This window comes from Cyprinodon tularosa, unplaced genomic scaffold, assembly GCF_016077235.1.
Source record: "Cyprinodon tularosa strain WSP-4 unplaced genomic scaffold, ASM1607723v1 ctg239, whole genome shotgun sequence".
In the NCBI taxonomy this organism is placed as follows: Eukaryota; Metazoa; Chordata; class Actinopteri; order Cyprinodontiformes; family Cyprinodontidae; genus Cyprinodon; species Cyprinodon tularosa.
Genome location: NW_024038892.1, coordinates 536,087 through 552,707, shown reverse-complemented (window position 1 = coordinate 552,707; position 16,621 = coordinate 536,087). Strand labels below are relative to the sequence as shown.

Here is a 16,621-nt window from a genome sequence, read left to right as displayed (position 1 = left end):
TTCCAGGAAACTATTAGAGATCCTCAAGGTGTATTTTTTTTTTTTTTTTTTTTTGGGTTCATAATGTAATGGCTTAAGCTTGTAGTCACTGAGATGTGAGAACTTGGCAGGATTTGCTGTAAGTCTGTAGCATCATTCATGCCTGTGGTCCATAATAACATCCTGCATGGACGACGGCATTGCTAACACAGATGTTCCCGCCTTACACCTCCTATAACACCCTCTATATTTGTTATCCAAACACTGGGGGTCTTTTCATCATCTGCTTTAGGATGAAATGACTTTCTGAAGGATGTTCTAATGGTTGGCGGGCTGCTGATAAACAGCTTATAGCCTTGGAAGCTATGATATTCAATTTGAATAATGAAACGCCGCTTCGCCGGCCGGCAGAATTTATTTTGACAAGTAGATTGGGAATAGGGACGGCACTGAGGTCTCTTTGAGCGCGGCTTTAGCCACCTGTCATTCACATCCGCTTAGAGATCTCTTCAGACCAGAGAAAAGGTGCCTGCGAAGAGGAATGGCAGTGCAGAGCGGTAACTGCAGTTGTGTGTGACTTATCATCATAAATTGCTTTTCTGCTGGGCCGTCTGCTCATCATGTCCCACATGCGGCGAATGCTGCAGCCTGACTGATATAATCACCGGCCGCACCGTAATGGCTGGACTCTGATAAATGGAGGCCCCATGATGTAAAAAGCAGCTGAAGTTATTACAGCCCTCCGAGTGTGCGTACACAGAGCATGTCTGCATTAGTATTCAAGCTGGCCTCCGTATTTCAGACACCTCTCGGACAGATCCGTCGGCCTCAGTCTGCTGCGTTCAGATCCAACCTCCCTCTGCTGCATGTGTGTCGGCCAAGCCGCCCCCAGCTCTAACTGCCCACCCCTGCACCTTCCCACCCTTGTTAATGAGAATTAATGGCCAGTGTGAACATGTGTGAGGTGGCTCCCGAGCGCAGTTTTGACGAGCCTGACCTGTCAGACAATGGCGATGGAGCACAGGAGCAGAGCCCGGCGCTGTGTTCCGGCCGTAATTACAGCACTGACAATCCTGTCAGATATTTCACATAATCACCCCCCCACCCCACCCCTGAGAAAACAGGCTGTCCCATTGTGGCCCAGGGCTTAATCTGCGCCGTGTAAACATAGCTTTGGTGTGTCGCCTCCGCTTTCCGACTAAGTTTCTGTCCATGCTGCTTTAATGGGGATCATTTAGGAAATAGTTGCCTTTTTTCTGGCTCAGCGTGTGAAAATGTCCTACCTGCAGCAGACACGTTTCAACAATCATCAAAATGAACTGTAAGGCTTGTAGGGCTTATTTCAGGGTCTGCACCATCTTAAGTCTATAGAATTTTTTGAAAAATCCTATATCTTTTGAATGTCTACTCACCATTCTAGGACATATGATAAATATCTAACATTTTTTATGTGGGTTTGAGGATGAAACCTGCATATTTTGGCTGTTAGTCAAACATCCATCCTTCTTACCGTTCAACCATAATCTGGCTTGAAAGATAGAGGACTGCAATTTACAAATGGAAAACGTATAGGTGGCCCTCATTAGTATTTGCGTCTCTTCTTTTCTTTTTAAAAGCAGTCGCATTCATAAGCCAATTGAGATGCACTTATGCAAATCAAAATCCCATGACACTGCAAAGCTGGGAGAGCGGTGTGGGAGGCAAGGAGGACTACTTTCTGCACTGGCTCTGTAATGAGATTGATGTTGAGCTGTCTATCAGTGAGGGAACCTGGCAGGGGCGAAGTGCGGCCTGCGGGGACCCAGCAAATAACTCAAACTCTCACAGGGGAGGGGAGGCTTGGATTTAGTTAGAAGTCACCTCTCTGTGTCAGGGCTAGCTCTATTTCTTTCTGGCTCATCAATTCTTCCCTTTACCCTCTCTATAGCTTAATATAACTTGTTTTCTTATTTCTTTCAAGTCGATATGATCATTAACTTGCACCACGGAGGAAAATTGCTATAAGAAGTTTTCAGAAAACATCTTTTACATATTTATGTCTGCAATGAAGTGTACAGTAGTGTTGGGGAGCAGTTTATTTACATTCTGCTAGGAAGATGAACAGGAACTGCTTATTAATTTGGGGCATTTAAAGATTCAGTGTTGAGTTTTCTGGCATCCAAACGAGGTGAAAGACTGTGTGTAACACAGAGCAGTGGGTCTGTTTAAAGAGCAGTCTGAGAGATTTGGATAAAGGTTCTTCAGCGCCCAGATTGTGAAGCACACACTGGTGGGACATCTGACCATCCCGCTCTTCAGAAATTCGAACAGTTCCATGCACAGACCTGATTCTTTATCTTAGTCTATACAATTTGAATTGGTAAATTGTTCGGTTCTTTGAAGAAGCTTACAGTTGGATTACATTTTTTTTTCTGACCCCAGTTTTAATGTGTGTTTGATGTTTTGCTGGAGCAATATTTATTATTCTGTTATCTAGATTTGAAGGTGAGCTGGTGAATTTGGATGAAGTTTTTCCTTTTTAAACCTCTGCTGCTGAAACAGACCCTCAGCATGATTCAGTCACCATCATGCTTGACATTTGAAAAGATGTTGTCAGGATTAAACACCTCCACTTTACTCCTCCTCCCAAATTTGGATAAATATTCAAGTCATTATTTTCTGACGAGAGCTGCTTCCTTGGATCATCACCTACTCTGTCCAAGTTTGACCCTTGGTGGTTCACAACTTGTTCCTACTTCTCTCGGCCAAATCCTTAGTTTGGTTTACATAATTTCACCTCTGTATTCAGACAGTTTAAAAACAGACTTTAAACAGACTAATTAAATGCATTAATCAGACTAACAAAAAACATTAAACTGACAACAGACTTTAAACAGACTAACAAAATGTTTTAATCAGACTGACAAAAATCTTTACAGACTGACAACATGCTTTAAACAGACTAACATCAGACTTTAAACAGGCTTACATGCCTTCAACAGACTTTGAACAGCCTAAACGCAGGCTTTAAACAGAGTCACAACTGAATAACAGACTTTAAACAGGCTTACATTCTTTAAACAGACTGACAACATCTTTTAAACAAGCTGACAACAGTGTGTCAACCTGTTTAAAGTCTGTTCTCAATGTTGTTTATTCTTTTGTCACTCTGTTGTCAGTCTGTAAGTTTGTTTAGGCTGTTGTCAGCCTGTTGTAAGCCTGTTTTGAGCCTGTATAAAGTCTGTTGTTACTCTGTTTAGTCTGTTATCAGCCTTTTGTCAGACTGTGTAGCCTTTTTCTGTTGTGAGTCTGTTTTCTGACTGTTTTCAGTCTGTCAGCCTGACTGTAATGGGCCCTATATTAACCCTTAGATTTGTATTCACCATCCTCAGAAAACATATTTGCATACATTGAAAACCTGTTTAAACTAGCTCTGCCATGTTTGACAGGAAAAAAGTCTGAATATTCAGCCAGAGTTATACTAGAACCACATTCATAACTTCTAAGAGTTTAGTGAGATCTTTATACTACATAGTCTTTCTCCACAACTCAATCAAAAATATCTAAGGTCTGTTGGTATGTATGTTAGCCTGATAAGGGTTTGAAACTTTGCAAATAAATGTCTTGTCTTCCAAGTTGTATAATGGTCCAGAAATAAGTGAAACATTTTTAAATCAAGTGTATTTAATCTTAATTTGAGTATGTAAATAAGATGATTAGCCAATGTAATGAGTATTTTTACTTTTAATATAAGATGATTGGATAATATTTGCTTGAAATAAGTCAATGCAATTGTTTTTTTCTAATTTAAATATAACTTTTCTTGTTCCATTGGCAAAGGGTCTCACTTACCTCAATTCCAGAAAAAAATGCACTTATTTTAGGAAAAAAATACCTATTTAGATTTCAATTTTTTGCAGCATGCAAGATTCCTCTTTTATTAAAAACCTATATTGAGTTGATGTTATACTACCATTCCAGATAAAAGCTGAAAGTGTCAAAAAAAAGGTTATGACATTCATGCTGAAACATGTCCATAGACTTTTCCTGCTCCCCGTCCGATTGTTTGTAGGCAGACGATGTCTAAAACAGTTTGAGATTTTGCATTAACTGGATGTTTACCGGCTTTGCATAGATTTTCAGGTTTTGTGACCAAGATTGTTTTTTGAGCTCACCTTAAAACGAAAGTTACGTATGTAACTACGGTTCTATGAATCCCGGATGACCGCCAGAGGGCGGTGCTGAAAGCACTGAATGTTCCCTTCGGGCATGCGCAGTTTGAGTAATTAAAACAACAGAGTCACACTTTTGACACCGGATGACCACTCAGAAGCTATATAGCCTGGTGTCATCCTTTGCTCTGCTCCTACAGAATCTTCTCGCAAAAGCAAGGATTCTGAGTGACAGAGAAGCTCTGGCGGTCATCCGGGATTCATAGAACCGTAGTTACATACGTAACTTTCGTTCTATTTCATCCCTACTGACCGCCAGAGGGCGGTGCTGAAAGCACTGAATGACTAATGCCAACGATGTCACAAGGAATCCTGAGCACATACCTCACAGAGGAGGCCCAGCAGAACCTTGTAAAAGGACCTGACCCAGGGGATGAGAGGCAGCCACATTGACACTGTAGAACCTGGTGAAGGTGGTTGGGGAAGCCCATGAAGCAGCAGCACATATAGCTTCCAGCGGAACCCCTCTCAAAGCAGCCCAGGAAGCGGTGACGCTCCTGGTGGAATGTGCTCTCACACCGACTGGCAGGGAGCAGTGACCTGCAGCGTAGGCGTGGCAGATGACACTCACAATCCAATGGGACAGACGCTGTTTAGAAAGAGGACAGCCTAACCTTGGACCCCCATAGCATAGGAAAAGCTGGTCCGAGCGTCTCAGATTGGCGGTGGCTGCAATGTATGCCTCCAACGCTCTTACTGGGCACAACAACTCAGACTCATTCTCAGTTGTACCAGATTGAGGCTGAAACCGAGCGAGCCGCAATGGCTGGTTACGGTGAAAAGGAGACAACACCTTAGGCACAAACGCAGTATTAGGCCACAGGGTAACACCAGAGCCATCTGGATTCCACCTGATACACCTAGGGCTGACAGAAAGAGCATGTAGCTCGCTGACCCTCTTAGCTGAGACGATAGCCATCAGGAAAGCAGTCTTGCAGGAAAGCCACTTGAGTTCTGCTTGTGCCAAAGGCTCGAATGGAGGGTGGCACAGAGCTGTGAGAACCAATGGCAGATCCCAATCTGGGGCTCGTGGGGCTGGCCGCTGGCACAACCTACGAGCACCACGCAGAAAAAGTGAAACCAGTTCATGGCGCCCCACTGTACGGTTGTCAACAGTTTGGTGAAGACATGAAATTGCTGCAACATACACTTTAAGGGTCGAAGGAGAGCGGCCCTTATCAAGGAGAGACTGGAGGAACTCCAAAATAGTGGGCACCGAGCAGGAAAGCGGGTTCTCATTGTGGGCAGAGCACCACTGAGAAAAGAGGCGCCATCTGTTAGCATACTGCAGCCGAGTGGAGGAAGCCCTAGCACTCAATACGGTGTGTCTCACGGTGTCTGAACACCCAGTCAGCCTCCCAGGGGCCATGCCCACAGCTGGAGACGTTGAGGGTTGGGGTGCCATATCTGACCCCCCAACTGAGACAGCAGATCCCTCCTTGCTGGAAGACGCCATGGAGTACCGTGACACAGACTCCAAAGCAGCGGGAACCACGGCCGCGCTGGCCAGAACGGAGCTACCAGCAACACTCTGTGGCCCTGCTCGAGAACCCTCCGTAGAGTCGGCCAAATCAGTGAGAGGGGTGGAAAGGCATACAGGAGAACCTGCGGCCATGGATGAGCCAGTGCATCCTGGCCCAGTGCGCCCGCCATCCCGGTTAGGGAATACCATAGGGGGCAATGGGTCGACTCCTCTGTGGCGAACAGATCTACCTCTGCCTGCCCAAAGAGGTTCCAGATTATGCGCACTACGTCGGGGTGAAGAGACCACTCTCCCGGAGCAGGTGCCTGGCGGGATAGAGAGTCCGCAACCTGGTTCTGCCGTCCTGGCAGATACGCTGCGCGCAGGGTACACAGACGGGGATACGCCCATTCCAGGAGATCCCTCGACACCTTCAAGAGACGTGCTGACCTGGTGCCACCTTGGTGGTTTATATGATAAACAACAGAGGTGTTGTCTGTCCGAATCAGCACGTTCCTTCCCTCTAGGTGGGGCAGAAGGCACCTGAGGGCCATGTGCACAGCCCGCAGCTCCAGCACATTTATGTGTTCGGTGCGCTCCCTTGGGTCCCAGAGACCCCGAACAGCTCTGTGTTGCCACACGGCACCCCAGCCCATGAGGCTGGCATCCGTGGTGACCACCTCCCTTCGACACACTACTAGCCCCATTGGAACACCACTGGACAAAAGGGTCCCGTCTCGCCAAGGAGCTAGGGCATGGAGGCAGCTCCTGGTCACCATTAGCCTGTGATGCCTGTGCAGCCTGGCGTCTAGGCGAAAGCTGTTGAGCCATCGCTGCAAAGGACGCAGAAGGAGCAGCCCTAAGGGCACGACACGAGTGACTGATGTCAGTTTGCCCAGCATTCGCAGGAAGGTGATGTAGGGAAACTCCCTGCCCAGTCTGAATCGACGGACAAGCTGGAGTATGTCGTCCACCCTGTGAACAGATGGACGGGCCATCATGGTAGCAGAGTCCAGATGCATCCCAAGAAAGGTGGTTGTCTGAGATGGAACCAGACAACTCTTTGCCAAGTTGACTTTGAGGCCTAACATTGACACATGAAGTAGAAGCCGGGACGTATCCCGAGAGGCAGCTACCTGAGAGGGAGCACAAAGAAGCCAATCGTCCAGGTATGGCAGAATCCTGACTCCGGAGGCCTGTAGAGGAGAGAGGGCTGCTTTCACGCATCGAGTAAACACCCTCGGGGAAAGGGAGAGCCCGAATGGGAGCACCCGGAATTGCCAATGGCGCCCCCGATAGGCGAACCTGAGAAAACGGCGATGTTCTGCCGCAATAGGCACGTGAAAGTAGGCGTCTGTCAGATCTACTGATGTAAACCAATCTCCCGCCACAATGGTCTGAAGGACCTCTGTTATGGTGAGCATGTGGAAGGGAAGGACCTTCAGGTACCGATTCAGTCCCCTTAGATCTAAAATGGGGCGAAAACCGCCGGTCTTCTTGGCCACAAGGAAGTATGTGGAGTAGTAGCCTCTGGGTTGCTGCAGAGGATCTACAGACTCGATTGCCCCCTTGCCCAGGAGGGCGGAAAGCTCCTGGTCTAGTGCCTGAGATTTCACCGGGTCTGTGATGACAGTCATCTTGACCCGGTGTGAGAGGGGGGGCCGCCGTCGGAACTGGAGCCTGTAGCCATTGGTTAAGGTGGCAACCACCCATGGATCTACGGCATGAGCAGCCCAGAAATTCAGCTGCTGATGGGAAAAATGTCCGACGGCTGGCCCGGTGGCATCATCTTCTATCCCCACGGCCCCTGGGGGCTCTGGGGGGAGGGCGTCCAGGATTTGAGGCCCGGGTCTGTCTAACAGGGCGGCAGACTGGCTCACGAAAGTCCCTTCTCGGTCTCTGCCGCACATCATGGGGATAGGAACCAACAGGTCTGCCACCGGTCTGAGGTCGTGGCTGAACGCTGGGGGTAGTGGCAGGGCGGCCCGAACGCTGGGGAAAGGCAGGTATGCTCCTGCGAAGGCCGGAAAGCTGCTGGCTAGTCTGACGTGCCTGAGCAGTCCGTTCCAGCGCCTCCAAGGCAGCTGATCCAAACAGCTCCCCTGGTACAACCGGGACACCCCTGAGGGTCCTACGGCATGCTTCAGTCAGAGGAGACTGTGCCAACCAGACCTGTCTACGAGCTTGGACAAGGAAAGACATGACCCGTCCAAGCTCTCTGGTCATCAGCGCGAAGGCCTGCAGCGCTGCGTCACTATAACCAATCGCCGCACTTGCACCACCAGTGTCCTGAACAGATGCAGACAGGGCAAACATGAGGTGCGCCAGGGAATTGCCAAGGCGGCCAGCACGCGCTCCTGCATTGTACGCCTTACAGAGGAGGTCATCTGTAACCCGACATTGAGTCCGCGGGCACCGGACATCAGGACGCAGGGCTTCATCTGGTGACACAATCAGTGAAGCAACAGCTGGTTCAATTGCTGGCATACGGTCCAGGCCGGCCTTCACTGACTCATGCATGGCAGCTAATACACGACCATCCGAGGAGAGACGCGACAGCGCTCTCGGTTCCCGCCAACAGGCGTGTAACTCCTTCAGGTACTCCTCTGATGGAGGTACAGAAAAAGGAGTAGGAGCCCTTCCACGTCTGAAAAAAGCACTGCCAGAGCTGGATGCCTCTCCTTGTGGGAGTTCCAGCTGCAGCTGCTTCAGGGCCATAGACATGACCTCCTGCATGGAACCGTCACCGGCCTCTCCAACCGCACTCTGAGATGAAAATGAACCAGCCTCAGAGGCTTGAGAGGACCCTGCCTCCTCCTCATCTCTAAAATGAGAAGCGGAGGCAGCCAGAGAGATAACGTCATCCTCTACAACCAGCTCGGGCATTGGTGGGGAAGAGAGCCCAACCACTGGGAGCGAGGGATCAGATTGCCGTGTCTGCAACAAGGACTTCATCTCTGCCAGCTCTGCTGACAACTGCTCCACCCTTGTGGACAGGCCCTGGTCAGGTTTGGCCCGCTTCCTCCGGGGGAGGGGCACAGATGCTGTGGTCCCACCACGGCGCTTAGAACGCTTGGGGGGAACCACCTGTCCGAGCCCTCCTGGGGGCACAACTGGGCCAACCGGGCCACCCTCACTGCATGGGGCATAAAGCTGCAGTTCATACAGGGGTTCTCAGACAGCGCCTCCAAAAGGTGCTCATGTCCAAGGCAGGTAGGGCACAGGTCGTGGCCATCCTCTGCCTGCAGGGCAGCCCCACAATCTATGCAGCTGTGAGAGCCATCCATGTCGAAGGCCGACAAGGCTTAAAGAACAGAAAGTTATCGAAAATCGGGAGAGGGGGCGCAAACGCAGCCGTCACCAATTACAGCAGAGAAACGAAAGAGGCTGCGAGCACAAGGCAGCCGATACTGGGAGAGGGGGCGAGAACCGCTACCGTCACCAGGTATAAAACCAATAAACCAAAAAAGCTAACAACGTTAGCTGTATGGAAACTTAAGTTGGAAGTAGGAGCGAACAACGCTGCCGTCACCAATTATAGCGGATAAAACAAGAGAGGCTGCGGACACAAGGCGGCCGATACCGGGAGAGGGGGCGAGAACCGCTACCGTCACCAGGTATAAAAGCAATAAACAAAAAAAGCTAACAACGTTAGCTGTATGGCAACTTAAGTAGGGAGTAGGAGCGATAAACGCTGCCATCACCAATTAAGAGAGCAGACCAACGAAAAGGCTGCAAAAAAAGGTTGATATTGGGAGAGGGGGCGAAAACGCTGCCGTCACCATTTATAATTAAGCAGACCGATGAAGAAGGCTGCAAACAAACCAAAAAAGGCTAACAACGTTAGCCGTCTCCAACTTCGGCAACGAAGTAGACCACACTTGGTTGGGAGAGGGGGCGAAAACCGCGGCCGTCAGTAATTATAGCAGCGCAGACCGGTGAAAAAAAGGATGCAAAAGTAGGGAATATACTGGGAGAGGGGGCGAAAACCGCTGCCGTCACCAGGTATAACACCAACAAACTAAAGAAGCTAACTACGTTAGCCGTATATAACTTCGGCAGTGAAGTTATTCACACTGGGAGTAGGGGCGAAAACGCTGCCGTCACCAGTTCGGAACAAAACAGCACGAAGCTGTAGGTAAAAAGCTAAAGTCGTGAGCCGGGAGAGGGGGCGCGGACGCTACCATCACCAGCAAACAACTCACTTACCTTCCGTAATCTTCAGAATCGACCCGTTGCAGCCCTGGGAGGGCGGAGAATAACCGCAACTCCGGTCAAGAGACAGGGGCTTCAGACAACGGGGAAGTTAGCGAACCGCTTGCGAGAAGAAAAAAGGAGCAGAGCAAAGGATGACACCAGGCTATATAGCTTCTGAGTGGTCATCCGGTGTCACAGGTGTGACTCTGTTGGTATAATTACTCGAACTGCGCATGCCCGAAGGGAACATTCAGTGCTTTCAGCACCGCCCTCTGGCGGTCAGTAGGGATGAAATAGAACTGAAAGGAGGGTTATTAGATTGTTTTTATAATTCCTCTCAGTGAGTGATGTGCTGTCAGGCAGGTTTTCACTGCTTGAATCTGATTATGCAGAAAATAGATGGAAGATTAAGGAGAAGCTTATAATTTTCTCTTCATATCTGATGTTTTTTTTTCATTTACAAAAACCTGCTGTGGCTTTGGAGTATTAATTTTCAAGAACCTAATTTTAAACTGAATTTTAAAAAATAAAAACTGCAATGAGTTTTAACAATTTTCAAGGAGCTAAATTTCAGATCTGCGAAACGAATCTTAAAATAAGTAAACATTTGTTCAAAAGAGGGTATTGGCTCTTAATTTGAGTGGGTAAGTTAGATGATCTTCCAATTAAATAAATACGTTTGCACTTTAAAAAGATATTTAGATATAATGCCTTTAAACTGCAATAATAGTTTTATTTCTGGAATGTTTAGCTCAAACAAATTACAATTTCATCTGTTGCATTTTGTTTTCCTCTTAACTAACCATAAAACTTAAAAAAAAACATTACTATTTAAAATATTTTAAATAGTAAAGGCAGCAATTGAATGTTTTTTGATGAGCCCAGCTAAATTTGGTTGATATTATTTTCTATATCTATAAAAGTGTTCTTTACAAGCAGTTGAAAATAAACATACATGTATATATTAAAAAAGAAAGCAAATTCTGAAGTATTGAGATATGTGACATTTAAAAATAATGTGTTCCAAAGCTGTTTTTTGGGGGGATTTGATCTGATAAGACTGTAACCTTAGAATGAGGTGAAAGTTTTTTATGATCTTTGTGCAGGAATTATGTTAAGTTCCCTACCCCACTGCTCCTCTGTAGGGGGAAGCTGGACATGGGGCGTTTAATGCAGAAGGATTTCAAAACATTGAGACATTTTGAGTCAGTCGGTACAAAATGGATGCATCCATTAATAAGATGATTCTCAGGATGAAATTTGTGGGATGATGACGAGGAGTAACAAAGTCTTAAAGTGTGTATCAGCTAAAGCCCTTGCTCCAGTTTTACTACAACAGCAGGAGTCTTAATTTATAAAGCAATTAAAAAGTGTGCTTAAAGGAAACGTTGATGGAACAAACTGGGAAAACATCCCTCCTTCCCATTACGTTTGGGTCGTCTGGAGCAAACTATATCTGGAGGAGACTATTGAGATTTTCAATAAATAATGTCACCTTTTTAATTTACCATCATGTGTTTTCCATTCTACCCTGTATTTCTACAGAAGAGGAGCCTGCCAGAGGACTGCGTGGTTTCACACGAGACCCTTCTCAGCTACAGGGCTCCATCCTGCAGACATCACTGAAAAAAAGCCCTCTGGGATTTGGGTTCACCATCATTGGAGGAGACCGACCGGATGAGTTCCTTCAGGTCAAAAATGTCCTTCCTGACGGGCCTGCTGCACATGACAACAAGATCGCTCCAGGTAACCTTCCTTACAGCCATAATGATGCTCTATGAATTCTGGACAGCAGAGATTTAACAGTTAGAGATCAGAAATGTCCTTGATGCCTTAATGAAACATTCAGAGTTTAAAATGTTTTAATTGGGGTCCATGTGCTTGTGCAGCACACGGTACCACAGGACTTAGGTACCATGATCTGGACTCATGTCATTAAATTTAAAACTTCAGGTTCGACTTAAAAAGAAATAATTAGAGTCTTGTGACCTGACTCAAACTTTAAGACCATTAAATTGGGACTTATTTGGACTTTTAACTTTTTTTACGTTACTGCAAAAACTTATCTAAAATAGTTTAAAAAACGTATTTTTTAAGTGTATTTCACTTTGATGTTGAACAGGTAGATATAGATATATAGATATAGGTATATATACTGTATGTATAGATAGATAGATAGATAGATAGATAGATAGATAGATAGATAGATAGATAGATAGATAGATAGATAGATAGATAGATAGATAGATAGATAGATAGATAGATAGATAGATAGATAGATCAGCTTCACTTCATTCTGAACAGGTCACTGTTTTCTGTTGCTCTTTTAAATAAGATGTATTAAAAATATATTATTATAATTAGGCACTGTGAATGATGACTTTAAAAAATACACTGCAAAAATGCAAGTATAAGTAAAATTTTCTTTCAATTGTTATATTTTCCCTTGATTAGTAATAGAATACGATAATTTACACTTAAAATAAGAAAGAACACAAGCTAGTTATCTTATTTCAAGTGCATAATATTTAATTATCTTACTTTGAATGCAAAAAATACTCTTTCCATTCTACTTAAATAAAGGGAAATACACATTTCTCTGGAAAGCTGTACTTGTTTTTCTATCAATCTTTGCTGTGTACAATAAGATCAAGTTGTGTTTATATGACTTGTACACTATTTACTCAACCTTCATGTTGAGCACAGGAAAACATTTGGAAAGAAAGCAAAGCAACCTCACTGAATGTCACATTGCTTAATCAAATAAGGCGGTGTTATGATCAGCGATACAGGCAAGAATTCATCAATAAAACGTGCATCCAGTTTATAGCTGACAGTCAGATTTTATATGCAAACATAAATTAGTCTGAATTAGCCTGTAGGCTGGCTGACTTGTGAAGGTTGTTGGGTGTGCTCTACATGAGCTCTCCAGGAATATCTTAAGTGAACCGTGTTGTAATGTTTTGGCATAAATAAGGTGGGATTCTCACCAGGAGACCCTTTTTATTATCTGTGTATGGACATTTTGATCACATGTAGGGCGACTGAGGTAATTCGAATGAGTGGTGTGCAAAAAGCCTTCAGGATTCACATAACATTAACATCGATCGCCAGGCAAGTACTGCAGATGAAAATCAACGAGGAACAGAGAAAGTAATTATTTTCACTCTCTCATTTCCCTGGAGATGGAGGGTAATTGACTGTACCAAAAGATGAATGTAATTAATTTCATTAGGTTTTAACAGCGATCTGGAACAACTTCCTGTTGCTTTCTAACACCTTGGACCTGCCACATTCATCCAGGCCAGGATGTGATGCATTGGTGCTCTCTGCGGGTTTATTTCAGTTGTCTTAGGGGATGTTTTTACATAAAACACTGGAGTAACGTGTGATGAGTCAGAGCCAACATGTTAGTTTATGGAGTTAATTTAAGGAGTGCAACTTTAGCTTTGTTTGCTTGAGGGAGGTATTGATTGTGTAGGTGAGCTGGATCTTCTTCTGGGCTTTTAGCCAACTGCCCGTCAGCATTTCAGCTGTTTTAAAAGGGCAAAGGTTGCTGGGATTCCAGCTTTTATAGGGAGATCAAGGTGGAAAACTAAAGGATGTCACTGATCTTGTTCTGTTTTACACTTTCCTTCCTCCTGCTTCTGTATTCAAGTTATGCACTACTTACACATGTTGCTGCTTAGGAAAATTTTTTTTTACGACAAATAGCAGCACAAAGTGGACCATAGTTTGGTAGTGAAGGGAGTATTAAACATGGTATTCAAAATAACAAATGCAATTCTTAAATCTTTCTCCATTTGTATAAAGCTTCCTTAATAATTCCTAGTCATATACGCTTTCCACATAGATATGATGTTTGCCACTGCAAAAATAACCTAAAAATGAGTAAAGATTTCTTAAAATGTGAGTATTTACCGTTAATTAGAGCAGGTAAATAAGATGATCTGCCAATGGAAAGAGTATTTTTACCCTTAAAATAAGATTATTAAATATGATGTACTTAAATGACAGACTTGAGTTGTTTTTTCCTCATTTTAAATGTAAATTGTCTATCCCATTGGCAAAGTGTCTCACATACCTGCTCAATTACAGAAAAATGCAACTATTTGACTATGTAATTACTTAGATTTAAATTTTTTGCAATTTGTCCATGAAAAAAAAGGAGATATTGGATATAAATCCTCCATTTTCCATCTAGGTCATGATGGTCTCTTGAAGCCAGGCTATCCATGTTGGTGGACCGAGATGTTTTATAGGTTTCTAGTTGCTCCAAATGGCTTTTATTTTGTGTGGTGGGTTGAACAGAGTTTTGTTAAAACCAAGTCCTAGTTTCAGTTGCTCCACAGCCCTCATGATGCTGTTTATTTACCATTATTCTCTGACAAAGCACCTGTAGATCCAAAAAGACTCAATTGGCCTGTATTTAGAGGTATCAGGGCGAAGAGAACTGAAAGACATCTATTGTACAGTTTTTAATAATTTTTTATCTGTGAAATATATAAAAAAAAAAACCTTGAAGACAGGATAATGTCATACAATGTGGTCATTGATAGCGGCCATTAAAATACTTTGGAGCTTCTAGTAAGCAGCTGAAATCGGTAATGATTAAATAAAGTGTTAAGGTATTCGCAGTAGTGGTTTTATAAAACCTGTCTTGTTTTTCTTCTAGGTGACGTCATTGTAGACATTAATGGGGCTTGCGTGCTGGGGAAGACTCACGCCGACGTGGTGCAGATGTTCCAGTCCATCCCAATCAACCAGTACGTGGACCTGATTTTGTGTCGAGGCTACCCCCTGCCAGAAGAGTCCAACAGCAACGACGCATCAGCCATGCTCAACGCCTCAAAGGAAGCTTCCCCCTCTCCATCCTCCTCCACCACACCCCAGGACCACCATTTTACAGCCCCAGATGGAGGAACCCTCTCTCGGCCAACTGCCACCCTGCCACCAATGAGCAACGGAGGACGCCACCATCACCATCCTCACCCAGCCCACAATCACGAAGGCCCTGACCCCACCCTGTTACAGCCAGAATTGGTGAGCGTACCCTTGGTAAAAGGGCCGGGGGGCTTCGGCTTCGCCATCGCCGACTGCCCCCTGGGACAGAAGGTGAAGATGATCCTGGATGCCCAATGGTGCCGAGGTTTGCTGAAGGGGGACGTCATTAAGGAAATCAACAGGCAGAACGTCCAAACGCTGAGTCACACCCAGGTGGTGGACATCCTCAAAGATCTACCAGTGGGCAGCGAGGTCAACGTTCTGGTGCTTAGAGGAGGTGAGTGGGTGTAAACATCTGGAAAGAGCTCCAACAGGCTTTGAAATCTTAATGAATGTTAATCTTCAACCTTTCTGTTCAGACAGTAAACAGGTAATTATGGTCTAAAGACTAAAAAGCTTATTCTCATGTTTCTCGTGTTTATGACACATTTTTCTGTCATCAAAGCGAAAACAACAAACTAAATTCCCAGCCTGCTTTTAAAATGAAATCCTGATGGGATGCCAACGTTACTGATGACTGAGATCCATCAGCTGTAGAAGAGGTGAAGGTTCCTGAGTCTCTGTACACTGTTTTTGACTATAAACGACAGGATGGATAGTGCACTGCCCGCCTTTCTTGAACAAACTGACTCTCACAGTATTTAATAAAGCAATTTCACGCTCTGGTCCACGCCAGCTTTGCATCATCCAGTGTGAACCTTCCCAAACAGGAAAACTGGTGAGCGGTGTTGGGATACAGGGGTGGGTAAGATGGCAGCTTCAGTGATCCACTTCCTACCGTGAGAGAAAGAAAGAGCAGGCAGGAGACTCAGAGCGTGGTGGGTAATCACCGCCTGTCTTCTTGCTTCATGCTTTCCCTGATGTGAAGGGCGGGTTCCTTTTTTTTTTTTTTTTTTGGCTTTGCTGCAGTGCAGTATAGCCCAGATTCTGGAGATCAGCGCTGCACCCACATATCAGATGCACTCAGCCGGGTTGGGCTCTGTGCTCCCCAGGGTTTGTCATCTATCTGCAATAATCGCACATGTGCATATGCTGCGGATGTGTCACAACTTTAAGTAGGAAAGGATCACAGCTTTTCCCAAAATCAAAGAAGAAATGCAGCTTAGGTTCCTCACAGGTTCCCTTAAGGGTCGGATTAGCATTGGCTTCAGCTTCAAGGAGCAGTCAGAACTACAGATGATGGAACAAAAATGAGGGACTTATGAAAGTTTGAACTCTGAAAATGAAGCTCAAAAACATATTCACACCCTATCAGGTTAATATCAGTGGAATTTATTGGGATTTTCTAGCCCAACACAAAATAGTGAACAATTATAAGGAGAATTGATGCATGGTTTTAAAAGGGATTTACAATATAACCTAAAAAAGCATGAAATGAATATGTCACAGAAACACCATTAGCTGCAGAATCAGCTGCAAGTCAGCCAGCGTTAAACAAGCAGAGGCTGAAGGATTTACTCAAGCTCAGTCAAATTGGATGCTACCACATGTGGACATTTGTTTTCTACCCTCTGCACAGATTCTTTCTTGGACTAAGGTCTGCTAGAGAAAAACATTTTGCATAAAAAAAAGCCTAAAAAGTTCAACATGCATGAATAAGTTCAATTCAGACAGATTGGTGAAAAAATTTGAAATTTATAGCATGCAAACATTATGTAAGATTTAGGACATATATGATGTTTTATTGCAAATGTCTGGCGACCTGTCCAGGTTGGACCCTGCCTTTCGCTCATAGAGTGCTGGAGATGGGTACCATCCCCTCCGTGAC

At 45.0% G+C, this 16,621-nt stretch overlaps 1 protein-coding gene across 3 annotated transcripts in view; it reads left to right on the top strand.

Moving 5' to 3' along the window:
* Positions 1–16,621, top strand: part of magi3a (membrane associated guanylate kinase, WW and PDZ domain containing 3a) — a 203,625-nt gene that overhangs the window by 165,943 nt on the left and 21,061 nt on the right. For all 3 annotated transcript variants that reach the window (XM_038287328.1, XM_038287330.1, XM_038287329.1), the window contains exons 10-11: positions 11,395–11,595; positions 14,525–15,130. In XM_038287328.1, coding sequence (XP_038143256.1) covers positions 11,395–11,595; positions 14,525–15,130 — 807 coding nt within the window. The remainder of the gene's footprint in view (positions 1–11,394; positions 11,596–14,524; positions 15,131–16,621) is intronic.